Source organism: Syngnathus floridae, chromosome 10 (assembly GCF_059516105.1).
Source record: "Syngnathus floridae isolate MCC-2025c chromosome 10, RoL_Sflo_1.0, whole genome shotgun sequence".
Taxonomy (NCBI): domain Eukaryota; kingdom Metazoa; phylum Chordata; class Actinopteri; order Syngnathiformes; family Syngnathidae; genus Syngnathus; species Syngnathus floridae.
In genome coordinates, this window is record NC_142422.1 from 5,926,880 (window position 1) to 5,945,252 (window position 18,373).

Genomic DNA, 18,373 nt, shown 5'->3' on the forward strand with positions numbered 1-18,373 from the left:
ATGTATATTAATGTTATCCAGCAATGTTTGTTGAAAAAAGACAAGTTGATCTACATGACTTCATTAACACAGTGTCTAAATATGACTGTTGTTTGTTTTTGTTGTTTGCTTTTGTTTACATTGAAGTTCCAAAAATTCAAGTTGTCAGGAAGCTTTATTGGTTAAATTTCATGCAATTAAAAAAAAATATGTACAGTACAGTTTAAAAAAAAGAATAGAAAAAAAATCACACTCACTCACAGTATGTTTTATATCGTGTGTAAACCAAAAAAAAGATAAAAATCACACTGAATACGTTCTCTAACAATCCAGCCATACTGTGCACTGACATATTTCTCTTTTGACTAAAACCACACAACATAGGTGCATAATCATGTCAAATGGGTTCTACTCAGGCAACATGTTTGGTAGCAACACTGACTTTTTTTTTCTCCATTAAGAAATTCTCAACGTCTATAAATAGGAGCAATATTTGCTGTTTAACAACACATAAAATCAGTGTCAATATTTGTTGATTCAAGATTCATCATTTTACCAGCACTTATACCTCCAGAATTATACATTTACCTTAAAATATGTCAATTTTATCATACTTAAAAAGAGTACAACAGTTTTATCGTAAACTTTCTTACAAACAATACATTCTCTGAGCCAAATATGAAAACAAACGTGCCACAGGGGGGACATATTGTCAATTCCCGTGAGAAACACAACACCTATTTTCATCCTATTAGAACACCAATAGATAAAGCTAACAGTGACATAATACCCAATACACCCGGTGACCTAGTGATAATGGATTTTTTTTCTCTCAAACTAATGTTCATCTGTAAAGCAATACATTTTTCAGCATGTTAGCGTAATACGACTCAATTATATGCTATTGACTTTTGCATGGGTTAGATGTGCTTAGTTTTTAAATATAACACAATAGCATTTAATCTTAAGAAGTGTGTTTAAAATTTTTATAGATATAATTTCCATTTAACTTTTAAGTAGATTTCAATTAAACCAATAAAGTTGTCATTGCTCAAATTAGTTAATGCGTTACAATAATATAAAACAATTGCAAGCCACTGCTTTAAATAAACCTTTACCTTCACTATATTGGATATCAATAGCCATTTTTTTTTATCTTATCATCATGATAAATTGAACAGGCTCACTTGTTTGACTTGTGACATGCACACATACATACAAACCCACGCACACACTGGGGGGAGTGTCTGGTAACAGTAGGTAATGGAGCTCCAGTCACACAACAACAGCTTTGTGCGCCATCACAGCCACAATGTGCATATTTGTCCTCTAGTGTCTTGCTTGTGCGTGTGTGGTATTTGAGTCTAGCATGTGCGCGTGTTTTCACTCTCCCACTGTGCTGGCCAGAGTCCCACACCGAGACAGGGCACCTCCATTCAATAAAGATCTTCTGTCAGATGTACTGGCAACACAATCCTGGCTCATGATGTCCACTTGATGACTAGATTGTCTTAAAAGAATAAATAGCACACTACTGTTCTTTCCTCTTTTTGGTTTGCCTGGAAGCCAATCGGGGCTTTCAGTCCGTTTTGTCGTTGTTGTTACAGTGGACAGATAGACACTGGGAAAACAAGATGTGTGTGGTGGCCTTTGTGATGGCAGAAATTACTTTGCTCTTGAATTTGGGATGCAGGACAATCACAGCTAAGATGCTGAGGATGTGCATGTAGAAGTACATGGACCTGGAACACAGCCAGAGTCAGTGTCACAAAAGCTCCCAATAGAGCTTTGATTGTTTTTTTTCTTTGGTTGAAAACTCTCTTGAACCTCCGCTACAACACGTCTCCCTGACACATAAAGGTCTTAATACCTTAATTCATCATACTTCCTTTACACCGATTACTACTTTCCTAATCGCCAGGGCCTTAGTGCCATCCTGTGGCATCTTACAGGACACTAGAAAAAAAAATTAGTGCCTGTGCAGTATATAAGTACATATATATTTTTCAATTTTATATTCTTATCTTGCATGAATACTTTTTTTATGTTAGAGGCCAAAATAATGATGATGGATTGAAGGTACCTGTAATAGACCATGGTGGACTCTACTGCCAACAGTAGAAAGGGCATGACCATGTAGCAAATGGCCAACTGTGTGGAAGCCCACGTCAAAACGTCGTAAGCCAGCTTTAAACTTCTCGAACCCAAGAAGTAGTGACGGAAGGATTTTCGTACCTTGTGGACAAAGATTGATGGAAATTTAGGATTATAGTGATTTAATGTAGAAATTAAAAATTTACTGAACTCACAGCTCGTGCTGCCAGCGTGACTGGGATGGCAGTGATGAAGGTGAAATAGTATCCTGGGTAAATGCCGTGCCACAGGGCAGATAAGATGAAGGTCAGGACCAAACGGTGACGCGGCGCTCGATTGTAACACACCCTGATGAGTGGCGGAAGAAAAGAAAAGAAAAGAAGAAAATAAAAAAAGAAAATACTAATACTGTCTGGAAGTATCCCACGTGATAAACATGGATTCACCGTATTTACATTTTAAGCCAATTTCCCGTTTGTATGTTCCAGTTGTCAATGAACGTCTTGAAGCTGGTTGCTGTCTGTAAAAGACAAACAATCAAGTGGAAAAGGATTATTTATTTAAATCTCTCCTTAAACGCATGAATTGCACACTGAAGGACATGGAAAGTACCTCAACTCGCATGATATTCAGGTTACTGAGGAGGTTCCAGGAAGCTTTTCCATGTTCATCCATTCCTGAGAAACCAAAACCGGCAGCATTGTTGATGGCATCACCTGACATAATAGAAGAATGAAAAGCTAATTTTAGATTAAAGCTGCCAACTGAAGTTATAAGCATTTCACAAGAGGCAGCATGAGCTTCACAATGGGGTCAGAACCGCTAAGCTGAGTCAAATGTCTGGTTTCTTCACGCCCCAGCACAACATTTATGTTACTCACCTAGGGTCCAAGCAAAGTAGAATTTGGGTCTTGCAGCTTGAATGGAAAAAAATGCGTAGGTGAGTCGGGTGATGAAAGGGGCGTGGCTGACAAAGTGGGGGTGGACGTTGTACGTTATTGGCAGCGACCGTGTGATGATGAAGAAGAAGAGCATGCAAACACAGCACACCAATAACTTTTGACAGACAGCGTTCTGTGGAGGTGATGGACACAACACAAACAGGATGATCCTACCTACTGTATCAAAACAAAGGCGAGAAATCAAAGAGTGCATACAATAATTAAGAATGACTGTAATTTGCCTTAAAGACACATTCAAGTAAAATTCATCCATTTGAGAGCGAGAGAGAGAGAAGGGAAGACATGAAAGTAGAATCTTACCAGAGGTGACGGGTCAGGACATTTGTGGTAGCCATTCTTGCCGTTCATCATGCTGGCGCGTTGCTGCTTGAGCTTGCTGCTAATGTGTGTGCCCTCAATGAAGTTGATGTAGTCCTTGTAGTTATTGAACGGTCCCACCAACACACTCATGAAGTTGAGATTGTAACTCAGGTACTCCACAAGAGTAGGTTTCACACTTCACATAGACCAGAACAAGAAAAGAAAATGAAAAATGAAAGAAAAAAAACATCAGAATAGTGTAAGAGCTTTAGATGAAAGAAGAGAACGCTATTTGGATCAAAGATGAAAAAGAGTTCATAAAAGTGTGATCAAAAATGATTTCTTGTGATTGTCGAGGCACTGTAGAGGAAGTTGATCCCCATCAGAAATGCCATATTTTGAAATAGAGATGGATACCCAAACTTATAGGACACACTGTAATAATATCATCATGAGAATAGTCCGAAAATATTTGTTCTGAATGTAATCGTTCCCATGCAAAATGATATCTCAGAATAACACAACTCTTTCCTTTCCACCCAAATTAGAATGCCACTGTTAGTAATGAAATATTTACACGCAAACTCACGATATTGCCAGTAGCTTCTGTTCTGCGGTCAGTTCGTCAGCTTTCTTACACATACCTAGAATGAAAAATATTTTACTATATCGCTATCATTGTTTCAAATTCATTTATTCTAACATCCCACAATCGATCACCTCTTTAATTTCACTACTAAACCTCACTAATAAATGTGTGTGCGTGTTTTCTTACCGTCATGGAGCTGGAATGCAAGTGAGGTAATCTTCTGGGTCATTATCATCAGTGGCCTGAGCAGAAAATAAATATCTAAATATTGTTAGACGCTATCAGTATTAATTTACTAAGCAGTTTATTCATGATCAAGCAAAAGCAACATGGACCATGATGGCGATGAGGGAAACCTAACAAGTTATGTGTTGAATCTCACTAATTTCACAACAACCTTGTGCTACAGGAGAGCAACTAGTTGCACACACTAAAATTGATTTAAAGTGATTCACCAAGTCAACTCCCTGAAAACTGAGCGCAGTCCCCAAAGTCATGTGATGGGAGCTTGCCAATATAGTCATCAGCACGAGAACTGTGCTGATGAGCAAAGTCAGCTGATGTATATTTATTGGTGGAGCCTTGCTCAGCAAATGCCTTTTTTTCTACTCTACTGAATGAGAGTAGGATATCCCATGTTTGTTAGAATTATTAATTTAATGTTTAGTCTTGTACTTAATTTTTTATTTATTCAATAATTGAGGTAGGATACTTAAGTTAGACTTGGGATTTGCACAGCGAAAACGTGACAAGGCTTGACTTGACTTGCTATTCATGAGACTTGACGAGTCCTTCCTGTTTATCTTTGACAGTTACGTTCTACAAGTCAATGTGTCATTTGTTTTGTTTTTGTTGTTCCCTTCACAGTTTAGTCACCAATAGCTAATCAAATAATAACTAAGCTTCATGTAGATTCTGAATATAATTGCGAAGACAAAATAATAGATTGGTTTGGATCATTTAAAAAAAAATCCTATTGTGTATGGATAACTCTTGTATAAAAACTGAGAGAAAAGTGGCTAATATGACTAAATACCATCGTACGGCTTCACTTATGACGTGTTTAACCCAAGTTAGGACTTGAATGACTTAAATTTAGTGGAGCCCTGACTTGACTTTCTGGATGTTTGACTTCCTCTAACCAGTGTTGCACAATAAAGCGCAACAGTCCATGAGTGATAACCATGTAGCTTATTTTTCCTGTTCCTTTTACTCTCTTTATTCTCTTTTGAGTCCAACAAAAAATAACTAAATAATGAAATGCCACACTCAGAAGTGTTCTTTGTTTTCTAATTTTAAATACCAGTTACCAGGGGGGAAATATGAATTCCACCTGCTTAAACAATGTCACACAACAAACAGTGCACACACTGCCTCTTTTTAATCAGCGGCACTGTATTTACTGAAGGCCGTGACACTGGTGACTGAGTAAGCATGCGGAAAAGTTAACTGATAACATGCAAAGTGAAGTTACTAATGGACTGCCGTAGTAAAGGTGTGGAAAAAACAATTTTCTCACCCGGAGAAGTCAGTGGACAGTATTTCATATTTAAAGATGAGGACTCGGCTCACTTGACACACAGTCAGGTATCCCATCGCCATCACCATAGAATACCTTGGAGGGAACAGAAAGATGTTTTTGTGAGAGTTTCAGTTGATTATCTAGTCTAGTGCCACACACGCGGAATCTGGTTCAAGCTCAAATGAGCAAATGCTGTAACTAACAAAGCCTGAAGAGTACAAGGTCATTTAAATTACCGTAATTTCCAGACTATAAACCGCATTTGAATATAAGCTGCACCAGCTAAAATAAGGGGAAAATCCTGCAGGTGTTTTAAATGAAATGTCTTCATTTCTATTGCCTGTATTACCAAAACAAATCATCCTACAATATCATAAAAATCATGAAAAATCCATTGATAAACAGCACCAGACTATAAGCCGCAGGGTTTAAAGCTTGTGCAAAAAGTAGCGTTTTATAGTCCGGAAATTACGGTATAACAAATATTGTGTCTATGCAAAAGCATGGACCTGTGCAAATATAGTATCTGTATAAATGGGCTATGTTTAAAATGAGATACAGCTGCACCAAGTGAACCATACAGAACAATTTCAACACAGCCTGCAGTTCTCTCCTGTCTATTTTTCTCCAGTCACTCAAGTGTCACAACAAACTGGACCTGACTTGTTTGGTCTCATTCCTAAATATAAACATGGGTGCAAACCCCAACACTTAAATTGTAGCAGGAGCAGTCAAGATTTAAACAGGCCTTTTAAACACATGCACACACTTTGTTTTTGTTTTTCTTCTCTTGATTCAAAAAACGGATCTGCTAGGCTGACGTTCCCTGGACAGGTTTCACATTGGTGGCATACTTTCAATCAACCGTTTCTTCACTCAGGTGACATCCGGAGCTCTGGAATGTGCTTTGTGTCAATTACCTACTTCACCACGATCATGACTTAATTCACTCGCCGTTGTATCATTCCTGTCCCATTTGTCATTATGTTGCCCCTCGGACTGGTCAGTCTAGTCGAGCGACCGCATTGGCTAGTTAGGAACAAAAGAGCTTCTTCTATCTAAAAGCAATCTAGAATGCTAGAAGTAAGGACCTGCTGCATACCGGTAGACCTGACAGTTTAACATTTGTGCAGATTTAATCACAGACCAAAACATTAATGGAGAGTTTCTCAACAGGTGAACTCTGGTACAAATCTAAACACAGGCCCCTTTCCATACAGACCCAGATGTAATATTACTTAAAACAATAGTGCAAAAAAAAAGTGCAAATTTTGGGTGTTTTACACAAGTTTACACTAATCATAGCGTTTCTGGTCACTACAGTACTATACAGGAACTACGCTAAAGAGGTCAAATAAAATGCAACTCCTCCCACATAAAATGACTCAGCCAATCTAGTCATTTATTCCGAGTAGCTTCACAATCAATCAGTGGCCCGTGGGCCGAATCTGGCCCGCCAAACCATCCAATATGTTGCGGCAACAGCTGTTGTGAAAGCGCTACATAAAGACGTATTGTAATGTATTGTATTAGTAGTTGTGCTTGGCAGTGTTGTATAACCACGCTGTCTAATAATTTACCCCTTCTGTCTAGATATATAAGATTTCCAAAACATAAGCAAATCTTTTTTTCTAAGAATTTCAAAAGAAAGGCACCAATTGAGCAATGCGACCAGTTTGTGCTTGAACTGAATGGATCTCACAAACAAACAAAACATATTTACCTGTGTACATTGCTGATGTCAGCTTGGATGATAATAAGGTAGTTTGCAAGCACCACTGCCAGGAGGTGAATGGAGTACCTGCAAAGAGGGACACATGTAATAAGAACTACATTTCATGGTCACCTGTGCTGGGCTATGAGAAAGCGTCAATTCCCTTTATCAACATGATACTCATCTCTTGCCAGACTCTGCCAACTGTACTGGCCAAAGAGTTGAAGTACTGTATTTAATAGTTGAACATATGTGGATGAGTGTGATGTGAAAGATCCTCATACTGTACCATCCAAAGCAGAAAATGATGAATATGACACCAAGCAGAGCAGCCACCCTGTGCCTCACCAGGGGACTGCTCCGTCGAGGACTGAGGTAGAGACGAAACCAGAAGGCAAACAACAGAGCGAACAGCTGACACGCCAGAAAGTTCACCTGAGTGGCACATAACATTTTTTTATTCCCTATTGTTATGTTGGTTTAGTGTACGTAGCCTTTTACTCTAGTCAGTGCACGTAAATCTCAGCTTACTTTGGGTCCATTCTGGTCAGCTGCCAGTCACAGGGCACTTCGACAAACAACCGTTTACACTCACATAAACAATTATCAGTCAATTGCAGGGCACGTGGGAGCTGAACTCGCGCTGTCTGAGCCGAAGTCAATGTGCCACTACACCATTCGATTTGGAGACTTCAATTAACTCGATATGTATGTGTTTGGAACGTGGAAGGAAGCTCGTATTATGTCGGCTCACTTTCAATGGCCTACTAACAATGGATTCATTCGTTTTCATTTATTCATAGTTGTGCTCGGAGGTTTGGGAGAATTTTTGAAATATTGGCAATTTTTCATGATGATTAAGCATGGACGATCTAATTTTCTTTACTGCTATGTTTTGTTCAATGTTTGTGCTGTTCTGAAATGACTTATAGTTTAATTGGCATTCAGTTAAAAATCATATTAACACCTGAGCACTTGTTTTCTTGAAAGAAGTGCACTCATTTTACAATTCTGTTAGTTTAGCAATAACATGAATCCATTCGTCCACCTGTTGTCATTCAGACAGCAGAAAAGGAAACATTTCCTGCAAGTTTGTGATCAATTGCACAGGGACTGATTTTATGACGAGTACGTCATTTGTGAGTAAACTGAGACAAGATCATGTGGGTATAATTTTTTTTTTTTTGGGGGGGGGGGTTAATTGGAGGTGTGAGGATTTATAAATCACGACGCGTCTTTCAAAACAAGTACATGCATATATGGTAGAAAACCATTGTGACAAGGTTACATAAGTACTACAGCAGTGTTCTTACCAGTGCGAGAGGAAATCCCAAATATTCAGTAACAGGCAGCAGCCACTGAGAACCAGTGGTCCGATATACATTGTCTACGCGCTCGGCCATCCTAAGAAATAAAAACAACAAAAAACTTGTATCTAGACAACCCGTCCTTTTTTGCCTTTTTAAAACAAGGCAGAAACTACTTTGGTTAAGTGAAATACATCGTGCATATAATAGATCCCGTGACAAGTCAAACCAGTCCACGGTTTGGTGAAATCCCAAGATGCCAAGCACGCTCGGCGGTATCTTGCGCCTTCCTCCTTCACCGCCTCTTTCAATCACTCCAAAACAGCAACTGGCAGTGGTTTTGGAGTCTGACACCAGAATGAAGATGAGCATTATTTCCTTATGTAGCTTCAAAATAAAAGCTATTCGACTGCTGTCTGTTTAACTTGTTTTTAAAATGCTGTTAACCTCAGTGAGTTAATTCAATCAAAGTTATCAAATTGAATCAAATAACATTTATGTCGCTTAGAAAAAGGGCTACATATAATCTGGTAAATTATACGGTACAATTTTAAATTCTACAAATGTATTTTTTTAAAAGCTTTTGTGGCAATCTGTGTTTTGTTCCACGTGGCGAGTAATGCTTGCTTGTGTTTCTTTACAGATGGTGAATTAATAATAATCAACTTTTTGTTTGTTAGACTGTACAAGTGTATCAAGTTATGACTGATCAAAATGTTTCCGGTTGTTAGTCTTATCGGATCCACAATCACTGTTACACTCTTTTATTTATTTTTCATTAAGCAAGATCTAATAAGAAGCATATCACACTGACGTGCCAACGCCGAACAATTTCAAACACATGCTTTAATTTAAGGAAACGGATTTATTGACCCCCCGTTTTTTTCCAATACAATATCTCATCTCATCAAATTAAAAAAAAAAACTATTTTCCAAGGGAATTCCAGGCAGCAACAAACAAAAATAAAATCAGTTATTTTTACTTAGTTTTACTAGGATATTCCATGTACAAAAAGCAACAAAGAGTTTTAATAATCACAAAGTGCACCTATATTCAATTTTGTAGTTAGTTGCTATTGCCATCTAGCGCTCTAGTTGGGTATTACAGCACGTTTGCCAAGTGACGTTGCCTGTTTACAACTGCCAATGAGCACGTGGCGCACGGGACTCCGCGATGTGATTGGGCAGATTCATCAGAAACAGGGCGGAGACTGTTGAGTGATCCGCCAATAGTCTTCAGTATGTAAATTTTGTTTGAAATCTTCCCGGGAAATCTGAGTTTCGCGGGAGGGCTCTTGAGCGCGTAAACCGTATCCCTTCATTCATCAGGCCGTTTCCTGAAGCCATTTCTCGACGGGCTAAAACGAGAGTTGCGCTACTTTCTAATCCATTGCATCTGCCTAAATGCACGTACACGAGGCCAAATACTTTTCGAAAGTCGATGATTCAGACTTTTATCTTCGCTTTGGTCTGATTATTTTTGTAACAATTGCGCTGGATTAGCAAGCGGAGCGGCTTGAAAGTGTCAAGACAAGAAAAGGGGCTACCCGAGAACAAGATGAGAAGAGGGATCTCTTCGGCTCCGGACAAAGTGATTTTAGCGGGCGTTGGGGGCTCCCATTTAGACAATAATATCATATTGACAGCGCTCTCGGATCGTTTAAACCCTGTACAAGGCAACGCTACTTATATCCAAATAATAACGACACCGCCGCCTTGCAACGTTACCCAGACCTCCAATGTATGTTTATCCGAGCCCTCGATAAACAACATTTACACAACACCCCAACAAGCTGCAGCAAATGGAACAGGACATCGACCCGCATTGGGGAGACCACCGGTAATCCTCCCAAAACATCACGTTTGAATGCATTTTGTGTGCGACTAACAAGCCGAAACACGACACAAGGCTAGCCTGCTAAGGTTAGCCGAGCTTGTTGTTCTGCCAGCTAGCTGCTAGCCACTTAGCCGGTCCCACGACCCAGCTTTAGCCGGGCAGCTAACTAACTACTACTAGTTGTCCAAGTGGACCTCTGTTGGGTTGACGAGGGTTAAGATAAGAAAAACGACTATATAAAATGGCTTAATGTTGACATTGTGTACACTGGTGTGCGAACAGCTCGCTGTGCTAACTTCGTGATGCTTTTGAGTTCACCTCAGCCTCGCTGCCAGATGGAAACATTGGTAAGAGATGAGCAACGTTAGCGGTGGCCTAGTGGCTGCTCTCTTAGTCCTTAAATTTGGGGGGTTGGGGTGGTATTCGGCTGTTTTTGCTCCACGTTTGCACATTTCTACTCTTTTGCGATTTGACGTTTGCCTTTCACTTAATATCCTCGTTCTTGACAACACTTTACATTCACCTCAGTTTTATCACCAGACGACAGCGTCAAATCGTCGATTAAGATGCAAGTTGTATTGAAGCATGAAAATGAGTTAGCTGTCATGGCTAGTCGCAATGTTGACGAGGCGGGGAGTAATTCTTCTTTTTCGAAGAGGTTTTAACAAGTTCCAACAAGTGGATGTTTACTGTCTCCACTGAATAAAGTGCAGCATGATGATGCCTTTCTTAGTGAAACCCGAGTTTGTTGCCTTCAGTGTTACTTTGCATATTTCCTGTACTTCCAGCATGCATAAACCACACGGAAAGTGTAAGCTTTATTCGGGCGTTGGTTAGTGTAACTCTTTGCATTATAAACAGTTAATTTCTCGAGGTGAACTCGCGTGTTTGTGAGGCCAAAGCCATGAGCAGACGGGGTGAGGGGAGCTGCTTGCTGATATAAAATGGCTGACATTTCGATTGTCAACAGGGGACGTGGGACTTACCGATTAGTCTGAATAAAATGTGCAAGATCTGTTGTGTTGTGATTAATAAAACGATGTGGCTTGTATGACACTTTTTAGGTGGGCTGCATCTTCGGCATGCTGCATTGCCCTGCAAAACATACACAAAAGTGGACTTGCTGTCTGAAGAAAAGTTTTGGGAGTTTGTTGAAAAGTCTAAAAATGTTGACAACCTTAAGAGCAATGTTGGATTTGTCAAGCATAAAAACATGTGCTGGTTCTACTTAAAATTTGATCAGACAAAGTCATCAGGAGGAATTAAGTAGTCATGTCTCTTTCAAGGTGACATGATACTACTAGAAAAGATTCAAAACTTCAAATTGTAGCATGTTAATATGAGATTGTCAAAAAAAATGATAATGGGGCTTGAAATCAGACAAGCATTTTAAGGCCACTCAGTCCATCAATGCATGCTAATGTTTAAATTAAATTTTCCGTTCCATATCCTTCTTGAAGGCCAAAAGGCGACTGGCTCTTGACGATTCAGACCACCAGTACCAGTCGGAACCACCAAGGACTCCAAGAGGCAGAGGGAGCGCTACAATAGCCAATGGAGCACATTTAAAAACACCGAAAAGTAAATCCTTTGTACATATTATTTTATACATTATTATAATTTTGCTTTAAGTCTGGTGATGCAGCCGGCACACAAAAAAAAGCACTTTCTCATTGAACAGACTGTCCACGTTATAAAATAACACTTGGCTTGGTGGAGGCCTTTGTTAGCAGAAGAATTGGTCTTTTTCTTTTGGTAAAGATAGTGTCTGATAGATATGAGATTTACTTTTACTGTTTCTCAGTAAGAACACATGGAGAAAGTATTTTTTTCCAATATAGATTTTTTTAATGTGTCATGGCTGCTCTGAGATCTTTTTTTGTGCACACATCTCAGTTATATTTAGACAGTCTTACATTTTTATCTTACAATAATGGAGTATCTCAGTGTTATTCCAATCAAACACAACAAGGCTGTTTAAGATAACTTTGTTGCAATACAAATGTTGAACATTTATAGTATGGCCAATGGGTTATAGTTTAACATGTTGTGTTTTTCCTTTGCAGCGCCCAAGTCTCCGCCAGAGAGGACGCGGTATGACACGTCCCTGGGCCTCCTAACAAAGAAGTTTGTGGACCTGCTCGCTCAGTCTGTTGATGGGGTTTTGGACTTAAACATTGCTGCGGAAACGTTGCAGGTACGCCACGCCTCAAACCGAGGAGCTGCCTATTGATGCTACTGTAGATCTTCTAGCAGTCACATTAGGAGCTGGATAGGGCTGGGCGGTGAAATGACTTGGATATATATCGCGAAAGAACACGCGACGTGCTCCAGAGACTTCCTTAGATTGCAATTGTCCATGTTTTGAAGGATAGTGCGACTACCCAATGATGACACATTCTCCATGCTGAACCAATTATGTGGCTGGAATAGAGCCATGCCAAATTAGGTTGAGAGACACACACACAGCACAGTAACAGACACAACAGGTGCTTATGTTTATGGCAGTGGGAGACTGATTAAAAAAAAAAAAAAAAGACAACAAAAATGGAATTGTTTGTGATAGATGACACAGCCCAAGGCACAATGGATTTCGAAACGTTTGCTAGTGTGGAGTTGTTTTGGCTTTTTAAATGTCATATATGTATTTGTTCAGTGATTCTCAAACCGACCACCATTGAACACTGCCTCCCTCCCTCTAGTGGTATTTGAAAGAATCACTGCCAGGGAAGTGTTCTGTTGTATTTAACCTTATGTTCAATATATTTGCATTCAGTTTAAAAAAATAAAATAAAAAATCTTGCTTATGCATTCGCTCGGGTACACTTTTAAAACTTTGTATGCAATAAAACACATTTTAACATAAATTGTATTCATGTTTTGTGGTGAAGGGTATTTGTATGGCTTGTCTTTCTTCCTGACTTTAGGTGCAGAAAAGAAGGCTGTATGACATCACTAATGTACTTGAGGGCATTCACCTCATCAAGAAGAAATCAAAGAACAACATTCAATGGATGTAAGTTGACATGCCCCTCTTTTTTTACTGTGCTACTTTTCCCATTGCATGTATTCAACACCCACGACTGCGGGAGAAGCGTCTTTCTAATTGTTTGGCGCTCACAGGGGCTGTAGCCTGTTGGAGGTTGAGGGCTCACTGAACCAGAGACAAAGACTGACGGCAGAAGTTACTGCACTAGCGGAAGAAGAGCGCAGACTCGAGCAGCTCATCCAAAGATGCAGCCTGGATGCGAAGCACATGAGCGAGTCGCCGAGCAATGAGAAATATCCTTTCTTGTTTTGTTCTGCGGGTCAGTCCTGTGATCTTGAGAGGTTCAGTGGCACTCGGTCAGCAACACGTTTTCTCTTTCTGCACAAACATTACCGGCAACTGACAACTCTAACTCTCTGCGAAGTCTAAACTTTGTAATATGTTCCATGTGCCCCCACCAATCTAAAAATGCTATCCTGGAATGGCTGAAAAACTGAATTCTTACGCCTCAAATGCAATATTAATCAGGGGTGTATAGAACATATTATTTCGAACATTTTAGATTTCAATTCTATGCTAATGTTACAAATAAATGATCCATCTGTTTTACTAGATTATTAGCCACAATTTTCAGCTATCTGATGCGTCACATGTAGTTTTTAGGTGTGGACTGCGGGTCTGGGCTTGTATCTAATATGAAGCCCTGTAGTCAGAACATGTGAATGTACCACGCATACTCCCTGAACAGTGTGGCTTGTCCCTGTGTGAGTAAAAAAAGCTCAGCCATTTTTACACATTTCATTTGACCCCTGATGGTACAGAACCAATATAACCTGCATGTGTGTTTCATCATAATTGTCCATAACAGTCTAAAATTCATCAATTTTCTTTGACCATTCGATTACATTTGCTTATGTCACATATGAAGACATCAATCAGATCGGGGACCTTCATGATCAGACTGTTATTGTTATCAAAGCGCCCACAGACACTAAGCTAGAAGTATCGGACCCTGATGAGGTATGTGCTCAGCAACAAGCGCAGTCGGGCAAAAAAAGTTTTGATTGTATCCCGCCTTAAGCTGTAAGAACTCTCAACATAGTTTTATAATAGTGAGAACAGAGTACATGTATGTACAGAGTAATTTTATGCAGTAGTGGAAACCCTCTTTTACAAAATTGTCTTTCTTTCAAGCACTCTAAGAATTCACCTCTTCACCACCTCCCCATTTTAAACAAAATCTTTCTTTCCTCAGAGTCTATCCATCCACTTGACCAGTACCAGAGGTCCTATAGAGGTTCTGTTGTGTCCAGACGAGAATGATCTCAGTAGTCCGGTGAAGAATGGCGGCATGGACATCAATGGGAACTCGCCTTTCCTCAAAGTCCTTCAAGGTCTGCTTAAACCCCCCCCCTGACGACCACCAATAAAAACCCGCATGTCGCCAAGATACCCGTGCATGATTAGTCAATTTATTGTACGCTGAGTGTGAGGTGTGCGGCACTTGTGTTTGTCGTTAACTACTTGGACTGTGCCCGCCCAAAATTATGACTGCAGCTGACTGACGTATTGACAATTGTGTGACCAACTTTAAAATGCTTGAAACCGGTCAATCAGTCAAAGTGATGACTAACTTATCATTGTCTTATCATCTACTACAGAGCCCACCGTCCCGACAACGTCCACTGGCACCTCCGCCACCGTGTCCGTCACGACTCTCTCGCCCATCTCGTCACAGTACACCAGTCTTCTCCAGCAAACGGAAGACCAGATGCCCTCATCGCTGGGGCCCTTTTTGAACCTGGGGCCACCTCTTCTAGAGCAAGATGACTACCTTTTGAGTTTGGGAGATGACCAGGGAATCAGCGACCTGTTTGACACCTGTGACTTTGATAAGATGCCATCGCTCGGCCTGGACGACCTCCTGGGCAGCTAGTGCTCGCTGATGCAGATCCGAATCAGTGAGCTGAAGACACAGTGTGCTTGGAGGCTGACTTTGTAGTTAGTACAAGTCAATCCTTAATACAAGCAGGTTCAACAAAAAGGGCTGTTTTTCCCTCCAGTTCCCAGACAGACTAAAATGCCATGTGTACTCGTGGTGTCCCAAAAAGAGATTCAGGTGAAGATGTCCCCTCTCAGACTCTGGGAGGACTCCTGTGACGCTTAAGGGAGATACTAGGTACTTAAAATGCTTTAAGAGAAATATAAGCCTTTGTAAATGATTCAAGTCAGACCGGCATCAACAGAAGAGACACCACTTGGGTTGTGAAGGGAAGCTAGGAAAGAGTTTTTTTTTTTTTGCCACAAAATGAATGCACATGTTTAGATGACCCCTTAACTTGAACTAGAGGGAAGTCAAAGTCAAAAGTTTTTACAATGTGTTGTATGCGGTCCCTCTAGTCAAATCAGTATTCTGATTAATATTGCGTTTGTGGAAGCCACCCGTTTATATTCATCTCAAGAGGCGGTCGTTTTGCCACTTGTCACTTGCTTTGGTCGTGTAATGTTCACAAGCTGAGCCCTTAGGCACTGTGAGGTCATTTTCAATCAACAGCAAGTGGCAACATCAGATGGGTGGGTCAATTTTGCTGCTTAATTCATAATCCACAATACAATATTAATCAAAATGCCATGTTTGGACTAGTGGGTGCGTAGACTATATTGTAAAACAAATTCAATTTCCTCTAGAATTTTATGTCAATTTGGATCTTCAACAATACTCTAAACTCTAACACCAGTCATTTCTTAAATATATTATTAATACAATAAATATGTCAGCCTTTACAGCCGTCACGCAGTTATTCTGGTTGACAAATCTGGCCCTTTTTGAAACATCCTTAATCTTAACTGCTTGCCTAATAAATTTAAGTAACCACACCTACACAATGCTCATTTGGCTTTGTGTTCCTGTCATAGTATCCCAAAGCTCTGTCTGGGACAAAAAAGTGAACATTGACCATCTCCATTTGACATGTTTTCTGCTAAGCACCATAAGACATGTCTTGGTGAGTAGTATTTTTAGGTAATTTATTAGGATGTACTTTTACCGGATTTTAAAACCGTTAGAATTAACTAGTAATATCTCAATTGCAAAAAAAAAAAAAAAAAAAAACAACAACCACATTGCCACTGTGCCCTCTCCCTCCTCGTGGCTCAATATTTTGGATGAAGTACTGAAGGTAAAACACAATTATCTGAATCTCAAGCTCGGGAAACCTGCGGCTGCAGGTCATATTGCTGCTCTTAGTATTCCCCCTTTTCCCCCCGACCTGCTAGTGTGTTTGTGCAATTGTGTGTGTTGACGTCAGATGTTGCTTGCTCTAGAGTAAGCCTGCCATGTGTAAATGGATGAATGAACGGTTTTCTACAAATTGTTCACGCACAAGGTACCGTGGGCTACCTCTCAAATGATTGACAACACAATAGTAATCGGGCATAAGAATAAATGTCACCATTGCTTATTTTGTCATGGAGGTTACCTTGGTATCAGCAGTGAAGCTTTCTTGTACCCGTCTCACTTGTGTCCTATCTTTATATACAGTAGAGAGTACTTTGGTATGGACACATTTATTGCAGGAGTTATTTTGTCGTGTGCGTGTGTGCACGTTTTTTAATTTTTGTCATTGCCATTCATTAAGCCCAAATTGTGTCTTCCTTGACTCACTCTCCCTAACTGTGAGCTCTTGAAATGGCCATTACAAGACATGACTGTCTCCACGGGACTGGCAACAGTGACTTCTGTCCACTGCTCAAGTGTCTACCTTTGCTTCTGTGACACTGTGTGTCAGTTTTGAACTATTTTGGACTTTGCTGTTATTTTCTTAATTTTAGTTTTACTTTTTTTTTTTCCCGTTAAGGTCCAGTCATTAGTTACCTGTTAACCCCCCCCCCCACAATTTTTTAGTTTACGAAAAACTGGTGTCGATCTTTTGTGCTTATGAAAAGTGGGTGAGACCTTTTCCACATTCAATTGTCAAATCTTTGTGGGAAAATATTGTGGAGTATTACGGCCAAACTGAAATTACAATATATATTAAAAAAAATAATTGGGTTTCAAAAATTAACCATATTTCAAGGGGGGGGAAACGGGCTGTTATGCAACTGTCGGAAACACTTGTTTGCTCCAAACAACGAGCAACGCAAATTGAAGTGGCCTCTTGTGATGTTTATTCTGTCAAATTAAAGTGTTTTAATATTTCGTGAATATGTATGACGTGATTAATGTATGGCAGAGCGAGGCGGTGGTATTTGTGAAAAATATTGTCATCAACCTGTTAGCAAACTTTTATCATGTCATTCTTGTAAATGTATGACTTTTTCTAAATTCTGACTTTACTCTTGTAGACTTACAACTTTTGTTCCGTTTGTTATGATTCTTTTCAGAATGGCCTTAATACTCCTTTATATACAAGCCAACTTTTCTGGATGTGGTCACAATGTTGTCTGCTTTTGTGTGTTTGAGACCTGGTTTTCGGAAAGATTGTGCCTTTCCACCATGTGTTTCTAAAGGAATGTTGATATTTTTGTAATGCACAGTCAATAGTGTTGCTTACACAAGGTGAGATAAGTTTCATTATGACTATTGCAAATGTTATTCTCGAAGAAATTGTTCCAAATAAGAGCAAACATTTAAACAGCACTGTTCTAATTGTTATGGTTCAACTTCAAATTCAAACTGAAGTATTTGGTTCAAAACCACCAAAACAAAATATTTTGTATGGGGAAAAATATATAAATACTGCCTGAATCTACTAATTCCTGGGAAGAAAAACCCAAGATGGATTTGGATTTTTCCAATTTGGTTGAACGGTTCTTGGTCTGATGTCTAATGTTAGTGTGTTTGCTTTTGATGTGTGTTCATAAGGTTACTTTAACATCAGTTAAATGAGGAATTATCAATTGTGGTTGTATGTTTTGGGGAGGGTGAAATGGGAGATTTCTTTTGTACTGTCAGACTTTGTAATTGAACATTTGAATAAATGAAACAACTGAGCAAGAATGATTCCCTATTGATTTTGTGGGTGGGGGTTAACATTCACATCATCAACCTTTACAGCAAAAGACCACCATACCATAGTTT

General features: G+C 39.6%; 2 protein-coding genes across 3 annotated transcripts; one reads left to right on the plus strand and one right to left on the minus strand.

Moving 5' to 3' along the window:
* Positions 1-135: 135 nt before the first annotated feature.
* mboat1 (membrane bound O-acyltransferase domain containing 1) lies at positions 136-8,809 on the minus strand. Its single transcript, XM_088387032.1, has 14 exons — positions 8,662-8,809; positions 8,474-8,564; positions 7,450-7,595; positions 7,170-7,247; positions 5,444-5,539; positions 4,111-4,166; positions 3,925-3,979; positions 3,336-3,531; positions 2,955-3,147; positions 2,686-2,789; positions 2,529-2,593; positions 2,289-2,421; positions 2,063-2,214; positions 136-1,721 (listed from the first exon to the last, which is right to left on the minus strand). Coding segments are annotated over exons 1-14 (1,530 nt in total). The 5' UTR covers positions 8,664-8,809; the 3' UTR covers positions 136-1,558.
* Positions 8,810-9,738: 929 nt separating this feature from the next.
* On the plus strand, positions 9,739-18,292 carry LOC148392133 (transcription factor E2F3-like). 2 transcript variants are annotated; one of them, XM_088387744.1, is made up of 8 exons: positions 9,739-10,307; positions 11,765-11,885; positions 12,371-12,501; positions 13,232-13,320; positions 13,428-13,586; positions 14,199-14,313; positions 14,549-14,687; positions 14,955-18,292. In XM_088387744.1, the coding sequence occupies exons 1-8, from the start codon at positions 10,026-10,028 to the stop codon at positions 15,227-15,229; spliced, it is 1,311 nt and encodes a 436-aa protein (XP_088243870.1). In that variant the 5' UTR covers positions 9,739-10,025; the 3' UTR covers positions 15,230-18,292. The 2 variants fall into 2 exon arrangements, with proteins under 2 accessions (XP_088243870.1, XP_088243871.1); XM_088387745.1 differs by lacking the exon at positions 9,739-10,307 and adding an exon at positions 10,420-10,651.
* The last annotated feature ends 81 nt before the right edge of the window (positions 18,293-18,373 follow it).

Coding starts and splice junctions, on each gene's coding strand:
- mboat1 (XM_088387032.1), bottom strand. Junction 3,532..3,924: donor CAGAAGCTACTGGCAATATC/GTGAGTTTGCGT, acceptor GTCTATGTGAAG/TGTGAAACCTACTCTTGTGG. Junction 2,790..2,954: donor CTACTTTGCTTGGACCCTAG/GTGAGTAACATA, acceptor CTATTATGTCAG/GTGATGCCATCAACAATGCT.
- LOC148392133 (XM_088387744.1), top strand. CDS start 10,026: ATGAGAAGAGGGATCTCTTCGGCTCCGGACAAAGTGATTTTAGCGGGC. Junction 10,308..11,764: donor CCGCATTGGGGAGACCACCG/GTAATCCTCCCA, acceptor TCCTTCTTGAAG/GCCAAAAGGCGACTGGCTCT. Junction 13,587..14,198: donor GAGTCGCCGAGCAATGAGAA/ATATCCTTTCTT, acceptor CCATTCGATTAC/ATTTGCTTATGTCACATATG.